The sequence below is a fragment of the Onychomys torridus genome, unplaced genomic scaffold (assembly GCF_903995425.1).
Source record: "Onychomys torridus unplaced genomic scaffold, mOncTor1.1, whole genome shotgun sequence".
NCBI classification, from domain to species: Eukaryota; Metazoa; Chordata; class Mammalia; order Rodentia; family Cricetidae; genus Onychomys; species Onychomys torridus.
Genome location: NW_023412401.1, coordinates 2,147 through 24,194, shown reverse-complemented (window position 1 = coordinate 24,194; position 22,048 = coordinate 2,147). Strand labels below are relative to the sequence as shown.

The 22,048-nt window shown below is 37.4% G+C and overlaps 1 protein-coding gene across 3 annotated transcripts in view; it reads left to right on the top strand.

Annotated features, from left to right (window-relative positions):
- LOC118575644 (vomeronasal type-2 receptor 116-like) overlaps positions 1 to 21,837 on the top strand; it is a 36,992-nt gene extending 15,155 nt beyond the window's left edge. The window contains exons 2-6 of one of the 3 annotated variants that reach the window (XM_036176104.1): positions 10,732 to 10,981; positions 11,287 to 12,084; positions 13,446 to 13,673; positions 17,379 to 17,502; positions 20,936 to 21,837. In XM_036176104.1, coding sequence (XP_036031997.1) covers positions 10,732 to 10,981; positions 11,287 to 12,084; positions 13,446 to 13,673; positions 17,379 to 17,502; positions 20,936 to 21,837 — 2,302 coding nt within the window. Of the gene's footprint in view, positions 1 to 10,731; positions 11,024 to 11,286; positions 12,085 to 13,445; positions 13,674 to 17,378; positions 17,503 to 20,935 lie in introns of all 3 variants that reach the window. The other 2 variants (XM_036176105.1, XM_036176103.1) reach the window with 2 other exon arrangements.
- Positions 21,838 to 22,048: the final 211 nt, after the last annotated feature.

Sequence of the window (22,048 nt, the reverse complement as noted above, 5' to 3'; positions counted from 1 at the left end):
GGACAAATAACCAATCAAATGGATGCACATGAATTATGAACCAACGCCCGAGGAGCCCCCAGCTAGATCAAGCCCTCTGGATAAGTGAGACAATTGATTAAGTTGGGAGAATTTTAATGAGTGATTCTATTTCCTTATGGGTTATTGGACTATTTAAATGGTTTATCTGGTCTTGATTTAACTTAAGTATGTGGTACCTATCCAGAAAATTATTTTCCATTTCTTTTAAATTTTCCAGTTTTGTGGAGTAGAGGTTTTTGAAGTATGACCAGATGATTCTCTGGATTTCCTCACTGTCTGTTGTCATGTCCCCCTTTTCATTTCTGATTTTGTTAATTTGGATGCTCTTTCTCTGTCTTTTGGTTAGTTTGGATAAGGGTTTGCCTATCTTGTTAATTTTCTCAAAGAACCAACTCTTTTTAAAAATTAATCCTTTGTATTTTTCTCTTTGTTGCTGTTTTATTGATTTCAGCTCTCAATTTGATAATTTACTGGCATTTGTTCCTCCAGGGAGTCTTTTCTTCTTTCTTTTTAAAGCTTTCAGGTGTGCTGTTAAATCACTAGTGTGCGATTTCACCAACCTCTTTATGTGGGTATTTAGTGCTATGAATTTCCCTCTTAGCACTGCCTTCATAGTGTCCCATAAGTTTGGGTATGTGGTGTATTCATTTTCATTGATCTCTAGGAAGTCTTTAATTTCTTTCTTAACACATTGGTGATTCAGTTGAGCCTTATTTATTTTCCATGAGATTGTATGATTTCTGTAGTTTTTTCTGTTGTTGAAATCTACATTTAAACCATGGTGGTCCAATAGAACACAGGAGGTTATTCCAATTGTTTTGTATCTGTTGAGGTTTTCTTTGTGGCCAAGTATGTGGTCGATTTTAGAGAAGGTTCCATGGTGTGCTGAGAAGAAGGTATATTCTGTTTTGTTCAGGTGGAATATTCTGTAGATATCGATTAAGTCCATTTGAGCCATAACATCAGTTAAGACCATTATTTCTCTGTTAAGTTTCAATTTGGCCTATCTGCCCAGAGGTGCAAGTGGGGTTTTGAAGTCTCCCACTAATAATGTGTGAGGTTTCATATGTGATTTAAGCTTTAGTAATATTCCTTTTACATATGTGGTTGCCCTTGTGTTTGGGGCATAAATGTTCAGAATTGAGACTTCATCTTGGTAGATCTTTCCTGAGATGAGTATGTAATGTCCTTCATCATCTCTTTTGATTGATTTTAGTTTGAAGTCTATTTTGCTGGATATTAGGATGGCTATACCTGCTTGATTCTTAAGGCATTTTGATTGGAAAGTCTTTTCCCAGCCTTTTATTCTTAGGAGGTGTCTGTCTTTGAATTTGAGATGTGTTTCTCGTGTGCACAGAATGATGGGCCCTGTTTTCTTATCCATTCTGTTAGTCTGTGTCTTTTTATAGGTAAATTAAGTCCATTGATATTAAAGGATATTAATGTCCAGTGATTTTTCATTCCTGTTATTATTTTTATGCTTTTGGTAGTAGTATGTGTGTACTTCTCTTCTTTGGGGTTTACTGCTGTGGTGTTTTCTATTGCCTGTGTTTTCATGGGTATATCTGCCTTCCTTAGGTTTGAATTTTCCTTCTAGTGCTTTCTGTAGGTCTGGGTTTGTGGATAAGTATTGTTTAAATCTTTTTTTGTCTTGGAAGGTCTTGTTCACTCCATCTATGATGACTGAAAGTTTTGCTGGGTATATTAGTCTAGGCTGGCATCCATGGTCTCTTAGTATCTGCATTATATCTGTCCAGGTTCTTATGGCTTTCAAAGTCTCCATTGAGAAATTGGTGTTATTCTGATAGGTTTTCCTTTATAAGTCACTTGGCCTTTTTCCTTTGTTGCCCTTAATATTCTTTCTTTATTCTGTACATTTAGTTGTTTAATTATTATGTGGTAAGGGGAATTTTGTTTTTTTTTTTCTGTTTAGTGTTCTATAGGCTTCTGGTATCTTCATAGGCTTTTCCTTCTTTAAGTTGGGAAAGTTTTCTTCTATGATCTTGTTAAATATATTTTCTGTACCTTTGAGTTGGTATTGTTCTCCTTCCTCTATCCCTATTATTTGCAGGTTTGGTCATTTCATGGTGTCCCTTATTTCTTGTACATTTTTCGTCATGACTTTGTTGGTTTTAGTGTTTTATTTGACTCATGAATCTATTTCTTGTAATGTATCTTCAACACCAGAGATCCTCTTTTCCATCTCTTGCATTCTGTTGGTTATACTTGCATCTGAAGTTCCTGTTCGTTTACGCAGGTTTTCAATTTCCTGCATTCCTTCTGCTAGTGTCTCCTTCATTTTTTGTATTTTCCTCTTCACGCCTTGAACTGTTTCCCTCATCTGTTTCCTTGCTTTGTCATGATTTTCTTTCAGGGACTTATTGTTTTCTTCTGCTTTAATTGTCCTTTCCTGTAGTTTTTTTTATAGCATTCTTCCCATTTTTTGTTTCTCTTTTCCTCTACTTTATTTTTGATTTCTTCAATATAAGGCTCTAGCCTCTTTATGATGTTACTTATAAGGTTGTTTTCTCCTTCTTCTTCTTCTTCTTCTTCTTCTTCTTCTTCTTCTTCTTCTTCTTCTTCTTCTTCATTTTGTGCTGTTCAGGTCTAGCTATTGGTGAAGGTCTAGGTTCTGGTGATGCTGTACTGCTCTTTATTTTGTTGTATGTACTTCTGCATTGACGTCTGCCCATCTCCTTGTGGATTCATTCTTGGTATTATCAGTGTACTTTGTCCAGATGGAGCTGAAGATTTAGGGAGCCTCTCTTTGGTCCAGGTGGAAGCTCTTGGCCTGATTGGAGCTCTGGTCCTGATGAGAGTGCTGGTCTGATAGGAGCTCGGGGCTGGAATCTGAGTCTCAGGAAGTCCCTGGTGTCTCCTTATCTTGTCCAGATGGGAGCTCCTCTGGTCCAGATGGGAATTCTGGGACAGGATGGAAGCTCTGGTCAAGAAGGGAGTTCTGGGATGGATGATAGCTGGGGACTCTCTTGTCCAGATGGGACTTCCAGGGCAGGATGGAATGCTGGAGGCTGGTTTCTATGTCTCCAGAAGTGGCTGGGGTCTCCGGCAGATGGGTGTGGGGGCAAGGCATTGAAGTTATAGTGTCCACCAGAGGGCCTCTCTGGTCCAGATTGGAGTTCTGGGGCAGATGGGAGATGGGGACTGATCTCTGAGTCTCAGGAAGTGGCTGGGTTCTTGGTCCAATGGCTGTTGGGGCAGTGTGTGGACATGGCAGAGGCTTCCTTTACACTTGGAAAAGGGAAGCCTTACTGTAGTGCCCACCAAGTGTCTGGAAGCTGGGGCCAAGTTGGACAGATCATTCCAGTATGGCTGGTGCCCAGGGGTGGGATCCAGAAGCGGTTGCCTCTCTGACTATAACCCCAGGCACTCTGCTGTGGTCCAGATTGGAGCTCTTGGGTAGGATGGAAGCTGGGGACTGGTGTCTAAGTCTCCAGAACTGGCTGGGCTCTCCTGCAGATGGGTATGGGGGCAGGGTGGAGGTTGTAGGGTTCACTGGAGGGTCATGGAGAGGGGCAAGCTTCCCAGTAGGGATGGGGGTACTGCCCTATGGCCAGAACCTGGGACCCAGTTGGCAGGTCTTTCCTGGAGTGGCTGGTGCCCAGGACTGGGACCCAGGTGCAGGCCTCTCTGGGTTTGACCCCAGGCACTCACCTTTGGTCTACGTGGGAGTTCCAGGGCTGGGTGGAAGCTGGGGGCTGGTCTCTGGATCTCATGAAGTGACTGGGGTCTCGAGACAAAGGGTGTGGAGACTGCAGGGTCTGCCTACACTCTTGGAAATGGGAGCCTTCCCACAGGGCCTGCAGAATGGCCGGAAACTAGGGCCAAATTGGGCTGTCTTCCCAGGATGGCTGGTGCCCACAGGGCCTGCAGAATGGCCGGAAACTAGGGCCAAATTGGGCTGTCTTCCCAGGATGGCTGGTGCCCAGGGGCGGGACCCAGGGGCAGTTGTGGCTCTGACTATAACCCCAGGCACTCACCTCTGGTCCAGATGAGAGTCCAGGGTGGATGGGAGCTTACTCCTGATTTTTAATTGCATAAAACAACATCAGTGTGAAAGTCCATTCAAAGGTTTAAACTGTAAAAATGGATAACTGTAATTCAGACAGGAGTCAAACTTCACAGTGAGAATGAATAGCTAAAAATGACCAAATAATGAGCATGTAGGAATTGTGGGAGTTCCCATCATTGTTTTTATTGTGAGTAGAAACTAAGGTCCCCAATGTCAAAAACACATACATCTAATTCAGTCAGTAAATGCAGCAGTATCTTAAGGTCCGTCCAGAATCCCTATGGGATTTTCTGAAAGTTGATAATTAAGAATAGTACATAGACATTTTCTGCTCATGTTAATTTCAACATTATTTAGAATATCCAATATATGGAATCAACTTTGATGCTCCTCAATAGAAGAGGAAATAAAGAAATGACTTCCTACAAAATTTTTGTTGTTGTTTCCTATAAACAAAGATTCATTATTGCTATTTACAATGCATTCTCCAAATTTTGAAAGTTTCATTTCACTAATTACCAGATTAAATATATACACAGTGATTTCTTTTTCCTTTTCAAGAGAGGCTTTTTTTGTGTAACAGTCCTGGCTGTCCTCTAAGTCACTCTGTAGAACAGGCTGGACTAGAACTCAGAGATTCACTTGCTTTTGCCTCAAGAGTGCTGGGATTAAAAATATGTGCCAGTACCTTCTGGACAAGTGATTTTTAACTATACCATATATATTGATTTTAGAAAAGTTTAAATGCATAGCTTGTATGCAATTTATAAATGATTGAAACCAGTGACAAAATTAAACAATCATAATTGCTGGGTACATAATGCTCTTAGGCATACTCAAATTTAGATGAAAGCCTTACAGGATTAATATACAAATAATGGAGTCAAACCCAACCTGTAGGAAGTAAATGATGTCATTAGCAGGAATTGAGGATGGAGTAGAATGTCATGTTAGGTAAATAGACAGACTTTGTAAATTCAGATTTTTGCACAGACTCTAGATTTCATAATATGTCGCTGCGTGTGTGTCTGAGTGTGCATGTATATATATATATACACATTTTTGCATGAAGAAAGTAGGAGAGACTTTATTAGGGAACAGAAGGCCTGAAGAAATTGAGACTGGCATACCATGTGAAATTAACAGGGAGAAAACATCACACATATCTCATAAATTGAACAATCACCTCTTCTGTTTAATAGTTCTCACTTGTACACATTGAACCTTTATCAATTTTCATGGTATCTAGAGTGTATTTTCTCCTGTTCAAACAAAAGCAAAACCTTGTCCCCAACATAACACATATCCTGGTTTTCAATCTGAGGTCAGCACATCCTTAAAGTATATAGGCTGATTTAATTCTGAAGTTTTTTTCTATTATCTTATGTCTCTCTGCAACTGTTGTTACTTTCTCATTAACACTGAGAAAATACAATGTTTATAGAGCATTATGTAATCTATTTCTGTGGGTTTTTTTTAACCCCTTTATGTTTATTTAGCATATTCTTTAGAATTTGTTTTGAACTTTCTATGACTGCTTGGCCTGTATGATTGTGTGTTATACCTGTAATATGCTTTATATTGTAATAAGCAAAAATTGTTTTATTTTACCAGAGACATATGCTGTTGCATTGTCAGTTTTAATTTGTGTAGGTATAACTGTGATTGGCATAACTACTAGCAAATGCTTGATTCCCAAATCAGCCTTTTCAGAACTGAGTTGCCCATTGAAATCCTGAATAAGTATCAATAGAGTGACGTACCTATTTCAGTTTTTCTAATTCTGCAAAGTGAAAAACATCCATCTGACAGATTTCAATCCTCTGAGTACACTTTGGGTTACATCCTGCTGGCAGCAGAGTCTGATTGTAAAAAAAAAACAAAAACAAAAACAAAAACAAGTCGGACATTTCCTTACTATTTCCTTGGCTTGTTGCCAGGTTATGGAAAAAAAGTAAACCTTTAATAATGACATGAGTTTTTACATGAAATTCTGAGACCTCCAACACATATCCTACCAGTAGTTTATTAATCTTTCATTTACTTGTGCTACAGGGCCTGGCAGACTCATATGGAATTGCATGTGAATTATATGTAAGGGATGCTTCCTATTTCTGATAATATCCTGTAACTGAGTAAATAGTGAAGTTATTTCTGACTCATCAGGGTTAAATTCTGGAGTCTCAATATGTAATAACATGCTTTCATCATAATCAGAGTCAGTAACTGTATTGAGAGTTTCTGAAAAATTCATTAATATCAAAAGAATATCACACAATTTTGATTCTTTTACAGAATTATAAGGAGTTTGAACCACTTTACTTAAATTTTCTGATTTGTAACCTTCCTTTTCTTGTTTGTTTGCATCTGTATAAAATGTACTAGCTCCATAGATGGGTGGTTCCCATACTATGTGAGGCTATTCCAATAAGCTGTCTTCGTAAGTTTAATTTTTATCACTTTTGAGATATTTAATCTTAATCTCTCCCAAAACTATTGCCAGCTCTTTACCCAGGTTCACTTTCTGCCCTTGATTTATCAATGTTCTTAAGTTAAAGATAAGAATATTTTTTGCCAGCGCTATTCCTGCTAATTGACGAAGTCTCAATTTTTCTTTTAAAATCAAGTCAGAGATCTTTTCCACCTATGTTTGAATTTTTTTTACTCTGTTTATTTGGTAGAAATATCTATTCAATATGTCTTTCCTCAGCATTAAAACTCCTGTAGGAGAATGCCTAGAGTGTAACATAATCAAAATGCAATGAAGCTTTGGATGCACAAGATCCACATTTTCTTCCTATACTTCTTTTCCACCAGGGCTGTCTCTCTATCAGCTCCAGCTGATATTTATCTTGGACTACTTAAGTCCTTGTCACCTTCTAAAGTTTTAAAAAATTACCCAGTTCACCATTTTTTACCCCAAAAACAGATCAAAGATGGGAAATATTTCCAAATTATCTTGGAAAGCCATGAAGAGTCTACAATTGATCTCTCCTAATTTGCTCCTTTGTGGATCTAAATTTTTGTAGCTCTATTTTATATCTTAAACAATTAATAGAATCTTCTCTTTATATCTTCTCAGGAGCAATTTGTAATCCTCAACAAGGTAAATTTTTCTTTAATTCTTCAAATATTCTTTCTAAATTATCAGCATTTGAATTGGCTAGTTAAATTTTGTCCATGTAGTGGTAAATTATAGACTTAGGGATTTATTTACATATTACTTCCACTGGCTGTTGTACAAAATATTGCCATAGGGTTTGGCTATTCCACATTCCCTGTGCTAGAACCTGCTATTGGTATCTTATAACTGGTTGAGAATTACCGTAAGTAGGCACCATGAAGGCAAATCATTCCCTGTCTTTTTCTTGTAAGGGTATCAAAAAGCAAGAGTCGTCTAAATTGATAACTACAAGAGTCCCTTTGAAGGTTACAGAGTAGGTAAAGGAATTCCAGATTGTAGAGAGCCCATTGATTGAATTACTTGGTTAATTGCTCTTAGTCTGTTACCATTCTCCATTTACCAGATTTCTTTATTAATAACAAATACAGGAGAATTTCAAGGCCTGGTTGATTCTTCAGTATGCCTAGCATGTAACTGCTCTTTCATCAACTCTGTTAAAGTCTGCATTTTCTCTGTTGTTAAAGGCCATTTTTGAACCCACACAGGCTTCTCTGTTAACCATTTTAAATGTAGAGATGTTGATGTCTTTGGAAGATCAGCAGTTGTAGCTCCCGGTTCTTGGACAATGGCTGCTGAATGCTCTTTAGAATAATACCTCCTAATAGTTATCTCAGAAAATGTACTAGTATGATTTGTTTCTGAGGTTCGAAGAATGTTAATCTGAGTATTACCTTATTGTAATAGATCACTGTCCCAGTAATTCATAGCTATATAAACCACCTATAGCTTTCATTTTCCTCTCTGTCCTTCTGGCCCTGAACATTTGAGTCATCTTGTGCTCTGTTTCTTGAGATAATATTCCATTACTTAGTAATGGGACATTTACATCCTTCAGAGGCCAATTTGGATGTCAAAATTTTGGCACAGTTATTGTCACATGCACACCTGTGTCTACCAATCCTTCCAAGAAAATATCAATTATTGATATTTTTTAATATTGGTCTTGTTCATTACAAAAGATTGTCAGAAATACACTTTATAGTTTGTCCTGAATTTTCCAATCTTTCAACTGTAGCTGTACTACCAGCTCGAGCAGCATGGTTTATTCCAATAGTAATTTGGTTACTAAATTGCTCTGAGTAGGGGTTTCTTCTATGATGGCAGAAGGGTCTGAATTTGCTGTGGTGGCCCACATGAAACCCTTCTGGGAGTTTCCCAAAGCCAGAGGCAAAGGATTACCTTTTATGTTTCTTATTCCTCTACAAGTTTACTCTTACATATTCCAGAATGGAGGGACATTCTGTTGCCATTTTTTCTTGAATAGACATTTGTTCTAGGAGCACCCTGTTACACTCCATTTTCAAATGTCTTTGGTTACCACAACCAAAACTTCTGACATTATTGTTCATTAGTGCTTTTGAAATTACTTCTCCTATCCACATCTCATCATTGTCATGAGATTCAATATTATTTTTGCCCCTGATCCAATCACCCAAATGTGCTCATAATGGCCTGATTATTCTTTTGCATTCTTCATTTGCATTTTCAAAAGCCAACCATTCAATTATTATCTGTCTAGTGTCTGAATTTGGTCTCATTCTATTTACTGATGATGACAGCCTTTGTAAGAAGTCTGTGAGGGATTCATGGGACCCTGTATAACTTTTGTGAATGATTCAATTTTATACATCTTCCTCAATTCTGTCCTTGCATCTATGGCTTCCACAAGATGCAGAATTAAGGTTTGGTTATCATATCAACATTGTCTTTGTATATCAGCATATTCCCCTTCTCCAAGCAGCTGATCCTGGGAAATATCCACACCTCTAGTTCTACATTATTTTTCTATTGTCTTAGCCTCCTCCTTAAACCATGTTTGCATCTGTAATTGTGCCCCAGACTCCAGGACAGTTGTTACCAATTCTCTCCAGTGCTGAAGAATAATCCTATTAAAAGTTGAACTTGAGTTCATCACTAGCTTTACAAGTGGAGAATGCATGCCATATGATACTATAGATTCCTTAAATCTCCTTAAATCTAAATTTTCTCCTGGAGTCCAATTAGCTTGTACATGTGCATGAGCAGGTATTTCTTGTTAGGTTACCAGATAGATTGAATTTGGTTGTTTTAAAACAGGCTATCTCTCTGTATCCATATAAGTCAATCCTGAAATAATTTCACCTTTCAATACTTCTGCCTGGGTCTAAATTTCTCTATAAGTCATTTTTACAAGTTTTTCTAAAATCAAAATTGAGTTAGATTCACCTTTGAATTTTTCTGTCTTGGTCTGAATTTCTCTTTGATTTATTTTAATAGTTTTTTTAATGCTTTTATCTTGGCACTTAATTTGACCAACCTTTTTAATACTATAATAAGGATGATTAAACAAATAATATTCATAATTGACGTTACAAATTTGCCATCAACAATAATTATCCTTTGATTTAATTATTTTATTTTCAGAATGCCTAATATGTTATCAAAAAAGATCAAATCGCTTCCACTTTAAAAATATTTCCCTTTTGTTCATATGGGAAAAATTAGCTTTTAACTAGTTTATTTCTTTAACATATCTTAATGAATTACTAAGTCTGTGTAGAACAGTAGAAGTCCATGGGAATTACCTATCATGGTGGTTGTCTGAAATGGGAATCCAGAGAGAGAGTGAGTGAGAGAGAGAGAGAAAGAAAGAGAGATAGATAGATAGAGAGAGAGAGATCCTATTACCCACCAGGAGAAAAAAAAGCTAAAGAATGTCTATTTCCATGCTTTGGCCTGAGCCAAACCATTGGTCCAAACCCAGGGACTTTGTAACTCCACAAGCTGTCCAGCCACATGCAGCTTCATGATCTGGCCAAGCTGGGGCCTACGGGCCACTGCCAAGTTGCTGTGTTTGAATTCCTGCCCAACAGCTTGTCACCAATGTAGCTGAGTTCCTAAGCAATTTTACTAAATACAAAATATGGAGCCAAATATAGTGGTGAAAGCCTGAGACAGACATCAGGGAAATAGGGAGGACCACAAGCTAACCTTACCTCACCATACCACAGCTTCCAAATTGCGTGTTACTCCCTGTCTATCTGAGCTTTTATTGCTTTGGTGTTCTGCCCTCTCATTGACTCTTAGCCTAGTTACTTCACTTCCTGGTTACTGTCTGTCTGTTCAGACCTCCAGATCTCTATGGCGGCTACTGGGATTAAAGGCATGTGTCACCATGTTTCCTCTGTTCCCTAGTATGGCCTGAACACAGAGAGATCCTGCTTGCCCAGTGATCAGATTAAGGCATGTGCTACCATTACCTGTCTTTTTGATTGCTTAAATGGCTTGCTTGATGTTTCCTCTGATCTGCAGGCAAACTTTATTAACATACAAATAATTTATTATCACATTTCACCACATCCAGCTAATTATGCCATTCCACCTTCACAACACTTGACAGTTGTTTCAGTATTTGGGGCTGGATGGGAATACTATCCATTTTAGGATGCTCCTTCTATTTACTACATAGGATTATTTTTAGATCTTTGTCCGTAATAAATATTATACCTTTTTACAGCATACCAACTGAAAACAACAAGTTTCCATTGGCCTTAACTTTTTCCATGGATGAAGTCAATAGGAACCCTGATCTTTTGCCAAACATGTCATTAATATTTCAGTGGCCCAGAAGTGGTTGTAGGACTGTGTCATCATTATACAGTTTCATGCCTTTATCTGAAAAAAAACAATATAAATCTCCTAATTATGAATGTAAAGAAAAGATTATGTGTATAATGATACTGACTGGACCAAGCTGGGAAACATCTGTGATGATTGGGACATTGCTTGAGCACTACGGATCTCGACAGGTGAGATGTTTGTGGTGTGGATTTGCAAGAAATTGTGACTCTGTTGGTACAATGCCCAGATGCTAAGAAGACTGTGTGGGATGATTGTGAAACAGTATGGTTCGAGAGTAATATTCAGAGACATGATGTGGATTCCTTTCCTTTCTTGAAGTTGAGATGAGGGAAAAATAATAGATAAGAAGTTTTTATAGAACTCTTTACTGAAAGTATGTTTTCAAGTTCTTAGAAGTGCAAATTACCTCATGCTGCTCCCTGTGTCCTAGATACTTCAGCTTACCTTTGGACCTTTCCAAACCATCCTGAGTGATCATGATAGATTTCCCTATCTATATCAGATGGCCCCCAAGGACACAGCTCTACCCCTGGCAATGGTCTCTTTGATGCTTCACTTCAACTGGAACTGGATTGGACTGGCCATCTCTGACAGCGATCAGGGTACACAATTTCTCTCACATTTGAGAACAGAGATGGAAAAACATAAAGTCTGCTTTGCTTTTGTGAGCATAATCCCAGTCAATACACATTTATACATGTCAAGAGCTGAAGTATATTATAACCAAATCATAACATCATCTGCAAATGTAGTTATCATTTTTGGTGATGCAGACAGTACTCTAGCTGTGAGCTTTAGAAAGTGGGAATCCCTAGGTATACAGAGAATATGGTTGACTACCTCACAATGGGATGTCACTACAAGTAAGAGAGACTCCACAGTTGGATCATCCCATGGGACATTATCTTTTGCACACCACCATTCTGAGATTTCTGGTTTTAAAGCTTTTGTTCAGACATTGAACCCTCTGAAATACACAGTTGAATACCTTGCAAGGCTGGGATGGATGAACTTTAACTGTGAAGTCTCAGCTTCTAAGTGTAAGACACTGAAGAATTGTTCATCCAATGCCTCATCACAGTGGCTAATGGGACAGACTTTTGACATGGCCTTTAGTGAGGACAGTTATGACATATATAATGCTGTGTATACTGTGGCCCATGCTGTCCATGAGATGCTTCTTCAACATGTGGATTACGGGAATGTACACCATGGTAACTGCTTGAAGGTAGTGTTTCTTCTATTTGACGAAATTATGTGTTATCATTACCATAGCCTTTAAGAGTCTTTCAGAAGCCCCAATTTACTGGATTAGCAAATATTAATGAAATAGACATATTTCTGAAAAATTTTCCTTGTAAGGACTTAAAGCTAGAGTGTGATATAAATCTTAATGCAAAAGCAATGGAGTGGAGGACTCAATTTTTCAAGGAATATCAGTGAACATATGTTACAGAGCACCTGACTATCATTTCACCTCTTCTAATACTGGAGACATAACAGCCCTTCCTCATTAATCCTCTCCATGAAGAGAAGATGGGCCCTTGGTCTTCAATTGACAAATATATGGTAATCAGTGTATTGAGATGGTTTTCAGAAGTTTTCTCAACTGATTGTACCCTACTGTAGGCTCAAGGGACCTCTTTGACATTCAGTGAGTAATTACCCAGGATACAGTGGTGGTGTTATTTATTTCAGAACATACATGTATCTATGTTTGTGAATGAATAGTTCTCACTGTATATGGGAGCATGATCTTATTTTCTGTGTATCAGTGTTTATATGGGTTACTGTGTATATTGTGTGTCTGTCTAAATGCATTTCTATCTGTGGAACTGAGCATACACTTTTCTTGTGTCAATGTCTTTGTGTATGTGTGCTTTTTTCCGTGTATATCTTCCTGTTTGTTTTTCAGTACACATGTCAACATGTCAGTACTGTGTGTTTTGTATATGTGCTTGTACATATGAATGTCTGTTACATCTGTTTCTCTCTGTCTCTGTCTCTCTGTCTCTCTTTCTCTCTCTTTGTGTGTGTTGTGTGTGTGTGTGTGTCAATCTGTCTATGATTGTGAGCACAAATTTGTAAATGTCAATGTTTTTCTGTGTTGGTGTTTCAATATGTGTATGTCCCCTTGTGTGTATTTGTCTATAAATGTGCATTTAGTGTGAGCCTCTGTGTTTTTCATGTTTCTGTTTCTATGTGTCTGTTTGGCTTAGCATGATTTTTTCTGACTGTATTTTTATGTGTGTGTCTTTCATATTTATGTGTGTGTATGTTGCTTATCTGTATTATGTATTTTTGTCTGTATGGATGTGACTCTCTCTCTCTCTGTGTCTCTTTCTCTGTGTTGTGAATTTTTTCTTACCAATGTTTTGTGTCTGCATGTATGTCTGTGTTTCTGTTTGGTAATTTCCTCTGAAAGAAGTTAAATTATAGGAATGTTATGATGCTTTTATTTATCCACTTACTTTTATTGTCTTTCTCCCCTGGACACCTTTATTAACATTGCTTTTAAGAAGAAGTCAGAATATGTTTTCTGACATCAAGAAAGGTCACACACACTATAGAATGCTGCCTCTCTTTCAGCTGCACTCCTTTCTGAGGAAGACTCACTTCACTAATCCTGTTGGAGAGAAAGTGAATATGAACCAGAGAGAAAACCTGCAGGCAGAGTATGACATTTTCCAGATTTGGAATTTCCCAAATGGATTTGGATTTAAGGTGAAGATAGGAGAGTTTAGTCCATATTTTCCAAAGGGTCATCAGCTCCATTTATATGATGATGTGATAGAGTGGTCCATAGGAAGTAGACAGGTGGGTCTAACCTAACTGTAATCATTTCTGTCACACAGCATTATCACTGTCAAGTGGTTCCATTTGTGTTGCCTTTTAACTGGTGAAATGAAATAGACTGTTTCCATTAAGAAGCATTTTCTAGTCTCCTAGTTTGTTTCTTCTTTTCAGATTTTTTTAAAAAAAATTTTTATGTATTCATTATGTATACAGAAGAGGGTGCCAGATCTCATTGCAGATGGTTGCGAGCCACCATGTGGTTGCTGAGAATTGAACTCAGGACCTCTGGAAGAGCAGTCGGTACTCTTAACCTCTGAGCCATCTCCCCAGCCCCTCTTTTCAATTTTTGATGTGACATTTTGTTAATTCTTTGAGGGTCTTAGACATGCATGGCATGCATGCAGTGATTTTCTTATCATTCCAAAACATGTTTCCCGTTTTTATTACAAAAAGAAAATTAATAGTTACCACTGTATTATATTATTCCAGTATAGTGAGCAATATCCTTTTGATGCCATTCTGATTACTACACAGTGCTTGTGCTATTTACTGCTGAAACTTTGACATATATACTGGAAGACTGAGGTTAAATGTAAGGAGGAATAAGGTAACCACATTCAAACCATTAGTTATTATTATATAATTTGCCTTAAGCCTTTTTACCAACATTTCCTAAATTGCCAACATTTCTTATCAAATATCAAGATAACATTTTCATCACCCATTTGGAATTCATCCTATGAATTAAAACTTTGTTTTTTCTTTCTTTCATTCTTTTTTCTTTTAAATGTATATGGGTGACTTGTCTGCATATATGTCTGTGCAATACTGGTATGTATAGTGCATATAGATGCCAAAAAATGACATTGATCTCTGACATGTAGAGACAGCTTAGTGACTAACAGTGGATTCTGAAAGTCAAACTTGAACCCTGTGTATATGAGCAGCACTTGTTATAGACAGCTGAGCCAAGTCTACAGCCTTGAAGCATGTCCTGTAGAAGATTTACTCAATAAAGGAACATTTCTTGGTCCCATTAGTTCTTTCATATTTCTCTTAAACAATCAAGGCTATGCCTATTTTCCCTATCTGTGTGGGGAGGAGGTATTGGTAGTAAAAGAAATGGCTTTGGAAAATTATAAATTATGTATACTATATGAATCTAAGATATATTATAGGAATGAATTCTGATCTGGGTGGTTGGAAGGTATCCAATTCAAACTTTCTGAAAATAAAGTAGCATGTAATTTAAAGGAGCTAACTCCAATAAAGCCTTCAATCTTAATCCAAAGCTATATCTCAGGTAGACCAGAGAGTGTACAGTTTACAAAAATTATTGTTTTTCTGTATGACAAGGAAAGATCTTATCAGGGTAAAGGATATAAGAGCTGAAGGTACAGCTACAGAACAACATATCCATTCAGAGAGCAGCAATAAAATATCAAGTGTGCTTTAACCAAGCCTCACTTGAGCATTATGAAAACATCCACTGGAGGAATACAGAAAATTAAGACTAATAAACAAGTAATCTACTCCCAGATAGAAATATTTCAATGCAGAAACAGGAACAAAAAATAGAAAGTCATCAAAGCAATGCAACACCAAATGCTGCAGTCATAGCCTTAAATATAAGTATGTTCAATGATATACTGAAAAAAGAATTCAAAGAATAATTATAATAATGTTCCAGAATGTCAAACATGACATAAATCACTTCCAGGACAATGCAATGAGATCACAAAAACTTGCATGCAATAAGGAACTGAAGGAACCTGTGGCAGTGCATTCCTAAATATAAAAATTAAGAAAAAGTCAAACTAAAATATGCAAAGGAAATAAAATAAATCTAAAATATCTCAGTGAAACTATTCTCTAAAGGAATATTGAAAGTTGAAGACAAGGCAGAAGAATTAGAAAACTGAAATTGTGACAGAGATATAAATAAGGACAATTGAAATATATGTAGGGTCAGGGGGATACCATTAAAGGGTCAAAATTACAAGCAATGGGCAGAAGAGAAGAAGAAGGACTCACCATGGCAACAACAGTATATCCAATAAAATACAATGGGAATTTTCCACAATATAGTGAGACATGTGGCCATCTTGAAACAGGACACTTAATATCAGAAAAAAACCTTCCTGTGACATATCTTACTTAAAATTTGATTTATACATATAAAGAAATGAAATGGAAGTTTGCAGACAGGGAAACTCATTTCATAGAAAGGCCCCTTCTAGATAACAGCAGACACCTTCATGAAATCTCTTAAAAGGGGAGAGTAACAGTGATGCAATCCAAGCAGGTAGAAATATGACTGTCAAACCCAGTTACTGTACCCAACGGAGTCATTTTTTAGTCAAAGGAGGTTGTGAGGCTCTTCATGGGTATAAACTTGAGTGCATCCGGAATTTATCAAAACCCCAAAATGGAGGGTACACTTGAGAGATACTTTCACTTAACTTGAAGTAGGAAAATCCATTTGTTACCCAGATTTTTGAGATAGGGAGATTTGCCTTATATAAGGTGATGGTGGTAAATGTCACCTTAGGAAACATTCCCCCTTCCAGTTTAATACAGATCAGTTCAGTACCTCATCACAAGAAATACACCAGGCTCTGTCTATTTAATTATTTTTCTCTTTACACTCTGTCATGCTTTGCAGTGCTTTTTATTGGAAATCATATATGCTACCAGAGCTTTGAAGACATCTTTCCCGTGTTTCTGCTATCCATTTATCCTATGTTGCTGCACTGTTGCTGTGATTAAACTTTGACCATATGCAAACTGAGGAGGAAGAGTTGATTAGGCTCACAGGTTACAGTAAATGGCCGACAAGGAAGGAATCTGGATCCTTCAACTAAAGCAGAGAACCTGAAGGAACATTGTCTACTGCTTTGCTCTGCTTGATTTCTCCTACAGCCCTGCCTAGGGATAGCACTGCCCACAGTAGACTGGGGACTCATACATCAATTATTTCTTAATAAAATGCATAAATAATATGACAGCCAGCTAGTTCAATGAAGAGAAATATTTAGTTATGATTCCCTCTAAATTTTTAAATGTACTTTCTGTCAAGGTGATGAAAATTAACTAGAAAATCAGTTTGCAAGCTCTATGTTGTTTGCCTACAGCAAACAACCCATTAGTTTTCCTAAATTTCTAAGATTTGGAAGCTACTCAACTTACATCAGATTGTTTTCATACATTTACATGTTTGGCATTATAAAATATATGAAGTTTAATGTGGTCATTCATTTGGTATATACTGTGGATATCACTCTGTCTAAATAAAATGCTGTTTGGCCGGTGGCCAGGTAGGAAGTACAGGCGAGACCCAAAAGAAGAGAATTCTGGGAGGTGGAAGGCTGGGGCAGAAAGACACTGCCAGCTGCCTGCCATGACAAGGACGATGTAAGGTACTGGTAAACCATGAGCCATGTTGCAAAGTATAGATTTATGGAAATGGGCTAAATATAAGAGTTAAGAGCTAGACAATGGTAGGCCTGAGCTAATGGCCAAGAAGTTTAAATAATATAAATGTCTGTGTGTTTATTTTATAAGTGGGCTACTGGACTACTGGGGCTAGTGGGACCTGGAGAGATGCTATCCAACCACAGGTATACATAATATAAGCCTATTAATATTTCAACATGCTAATATAATTTTGTTATGGAAGAAAGTAGATAACACTCCTGATATCAGCACATGTCTAATTTTCCTCAGATGCCACCCTCTGTGTGCAGTGCTGATTGTGGTCCTGGTCTGAAGAAATTCTTGCGGGAGGGAAGTGCAGCCTGCTGTTTTGATTGCATACTGTGCCCAGAAAATGAAGTTTCTAATGAGACAAGTGAGTATTTGTTGCTGAGATAAATCCTTCATACAGATCATCTTCTCCCAAACACACTGGGAGGATCAAAGGTTCTAAAAGGCCACTGTACAAATAAACCATAGCACTTTCTCAAGTTAGGTTTTTGTAGGACTATGATCATTATCAATGTCATTTTAAGTAACATGTTATGCCATGACATACATCTTTGACTCATTGAAAAATCCATGGTAGGTGGCTTTTTATCAAAGAATGTTTTGATAATGAAACTACAAAGTGAGGGAATCCCATACAAGGTCTTTGCTAGTGATTAATTTCCTGTCAAACTACATGTAGTTTAGAGTCTAATCATTAATCTTTAATCATATTTATTTTTATATTTACATATCTGTATGTGTCACAACATAAGTTTATAAGCACCATGTATATGCAGGGAATCAATGAAGAATAGAATATAGCTTCTGATCCATTGAACTCTTCTAAGTGGGTTCTAGAAACCAAACATAAGTCCTCTGTCTCTGTAAGATTAATGAAGAGTGGAAATAAATCCTTAGGAAACTATAAGAAACTGTTCACTATGATATAAACAAGTTCAACCCATATCCAGAGACCCCCTTTCAAAGTAACATTATGATTTGAAATCTAGAGAAATGTGGAGAAGTGTTTCCAAATAAGGTAGAAAATATGGAGTACTATAATCAATATCATTATATACAGTACAGTTAATAACATCAAAAATTAGAAGATACAAAGGTTTTGTATGATAGCAACTAGCTACAGTTATCTCAGTGGTGTTGCCATCCTCAGTCATTGTTAGTCAAATGATTATTTATTTGGAGTTGGTTACATAAAAATGGCAGGTACATAGATTTTTCTCTCATGATGCCTGTCATCCTACAAAATGAATGTCCTTAAAGGACATTTATACCAGTAATACAGTTCAGAAGTTAAATCCCTTTCTACTAACCCTGATGATGAATTCATCCCTAGGACCCATGTAATAGAAAGGTATTGCCAACTCTTAGAGATTGTGTTCTGATCTCTATGCACTTGCACATAGAACTTACTGCAATTTGCGTAAACAAACTGTAATGAAATTGTTTTAAATATGAAACATAAGAATGAATGTATTTACAGCAATAAATACAACAAAAGTTAAATAAAAATATTTTTTTATTATTTCTTTAATTATGTGCATATATGTGAAATGGGTGGTTATGTGTACATAATTGCATGTGCATGAGAGAGGCATCCAAGGCCTCTGTAGTTAGAGTTACAGAAAGTTGTGAGAAACCCAAAATGGGTCCTGAAATTCCACTCAGGGCTTCTGCAAGTGCAGTAGATTCTCTTCACAAGTGAGACAACTTTTCATTCCCCTAAACAAAGTAATGAGTTACATGTGACCATAAATGCACTGTTTCATATAAAAAAAACTTGACCCAAAAGCACATGATGTCTCTCTGCAATTATCCAATGATTCAGAGCAATTGTACTCAAGTTTCTTAAACTTCCCATGGTAGAGTCTGCAAATTATGGATGGGATAATATTCCTCCAAACAAACCTTCTGAACTATCACTCTTGTTTGAGTGTCCGTCTTTTATTGTGATCATGGTGTTATATCAGTATCTACTTCACACTTGAGTACACTAACATAATCTGAGACTCACATAGATGGAAATTAGTAAAAGAGGGAGAAATGGAAATTAGTGAAGAGGAAGAAAGGTATCTGACTGTTCCCAAAGGTGACAGAATCAAGAAGAAGGGCATTTTGATAGTAAGTATGTTCAGAGTTTTCTGCCTTCAGGAGGCAGTTACTGTGTCTTATGAACAAGACTCATGGAAATACCATCCATACTGCAAAATAAAGACACAACTGTGTATATTTGTTAATTAATTGATTTTTTGCATTTACAAACATAAAATTATATTTATGTAACAGTCTTCTTTCATTCTCATCCTCCTACTTCCCCCCTATAAACCCAATCACACTCATATTAGAGCTCTGTTGTTACTTTTACATGTACATACATACACATATATACACACTCACACATACAGCTTACTCATTATGAAGGAACTCTAACCAGAATGAGCATGGAAATATGGCTCTAGCAAGTCCTGCCCTTCTTCCCCATTCCCGTTGCCTTGCTAAAATCCATGACATTGCAGTGATAGTTTGAACAAAACTGGCCCTATTAGAGGTTGTAGTCTAGTTGGAGAAGGTGTGGTCTTATTGGAGGATTTGTGGCACTGTGGATGCAGACTTTTAGGCCTCTTATATACTTAAGACATACCAAGTGAGATGGTTTTCTTCCTGTTGCCTATGGATGAAAGAATTAAAATATTGAGCTGCTTTTCCAGCACTATGTCTGCATGCATTGCATCATGTCCCACCATGATGATAATGGACTGAGCCTTTGAACTATAAGCCAATCTATCAAATGATTTCCTTTATAAGACCTACTGTGGTCATGGTTCTCTTCACAGCAATAGGAATTATAACTAAAGCTATTACATTCCTAAATCTAGTCACCCATGTCTATTCCATTATTTTGCTACTTCCTCCTCCTGAGGCTGACTATCATGGGAATGTTATCAAAGTATTGAAGTCCAGCTTCCAAAAACTCTATTGGTTGTACCTGTCTTAATTAAACTGTTCCATAAAAGTTAAACAATTTGTCCTAACCTGGGTTTTCCCTTTCATTTTATAAGCTGCCATCTTCTAAGACGTCACATCTGTATCCTCTCCATCCACAGCAGTTCTGTGTCTTCATGGCCAAAGACCTCTTACCCTCTCTCTTGTTGCTTTCATCTTCTCCTTCATTCTCTATCTCCTATTTTTGTCTCCTATTCCCTGCCTGTTGTTTTCTAAGTCAAATTATTCTACTTTGTATTGAGAACTTGGTCTTGGCATATCATTTGTGAATTCTAAGTGCCCCTACATAGTAAGTTTGGTATTTTTTCTATGTCATTGATTTTGGGGTAGTAAATTCAAAGTAGAAAACATATCACAGAAAATGTCCCAATAGAAGAAACAGTTCCCAACTATTACAAGGACAGCATTCTTAAAACAGACAGAAACACCAGGAGGCACTACAACCATGGGATTAGATACTCTAAAGTTACCTCTGTACAAAATAATGGTTATTGAGTTTATACTTTGTCAATTCACCAGTTTAAGTCATGTACTGAAAATATCTGTGCTTTCTGATATCAAAACAAATGGCATCATCAACATACAGTAAATTTGATAACATACTGATTGTTTAATTTCTTTGCCCATAAAGATAATGAATATTATGAAATGGAAGCATTGTTATCCAATAATGTCCTTCAAGTCTATCCTCAGAAACAAATGCAGATAGCCCAATGCTTCCTCCACACACTAAGGTGAAATATCCAGTGAATAAATGGCTAAAGCTGCAATAAATATACTTTTTTTTTCTCCACCAGATGTGGAAAAGTGTGTGAGGTGTCCAGAGGAGCAGTATGCCAACAGAGAGCACAACCAGTGCATTCACAAAGCTGTGATCTTTTTGAACTACAAAGATCCCTTGGGGATGACTCTTGCCTCAATGGCACTGTGCTTCTCTGCATTCACAGTTCTTGTTCTTGGGGTCTTTGTCAAGCACCATGACACTCCCATTGTGAAGGCCAATAACCAGAATCTTAGTTACATATTGCTCATCTCACTCACGTTTTGTTTCTTGTGCTCCTTGCTCTTCATTGGCCAGCCCAATTCAGCTACCTGCATCTTGCAACAAATCACATTTGGGGTTGTATTCACTGTGGCTGTTTCCACTGTGTTGGCCAAAACAGTGACTGTGCTTTTGGCTTTCATAGTCACAGCCCCTGGAAGGATGAGGTTCTTCATGGTTTCAAGGACACCCAACTATATCATTGTCATTTGTACCCTCATCCAAGTCATTCTCTGTGCAATCTGGCTGCTAGTTTCTCCCCCCTTTATTGACACTGATGCACACTCTGAGCGTGGCCAAATCATCATTGTGTGCAACAAAGGCTCAGTTACTGCATTCTACTGTGTCTTGGGATACCATGGCTTCCTTGCCTTAGGGAGCTTCATTGTGGCTTTCTTGGCCAGGAATCTCCCTGACAAATTCAATGAAGCCAAATTTCTGACCTTCAGCATGCTGTTGTTCTGCAGTGTCTGGGTCACTTTTCTCCCTGTCTACCATAGCACCAAGGGCAAGGTCATGGTGGTAGTGGAGGTCTTCTCCATTTTGTCCTCAAGTGCAGGTCTGCTGGGATGCATCTTTATTCCTAAGTGCTATATAATTTTGTTCCAACCAGAGAGAAATTCTCTTTCAAAGTTAAGGGAGAAAACATCTTCCTGAACACTCATTTTATAAATTGTTACTGACAATTGTAGTGATTGTACAGAGACAACTGTTATGATACATCCCAAGATGTATGTGTCAGCTAGTAATTCTCTTTGTTTCTTCTAATGATAATGCTCAGCAAAATCATGTACAGTACTTTATTGTACATTTTGGTCTATAATCTTCCACTCAGACACCTGTTGTATAAGACCTGGCTCTTGGATAT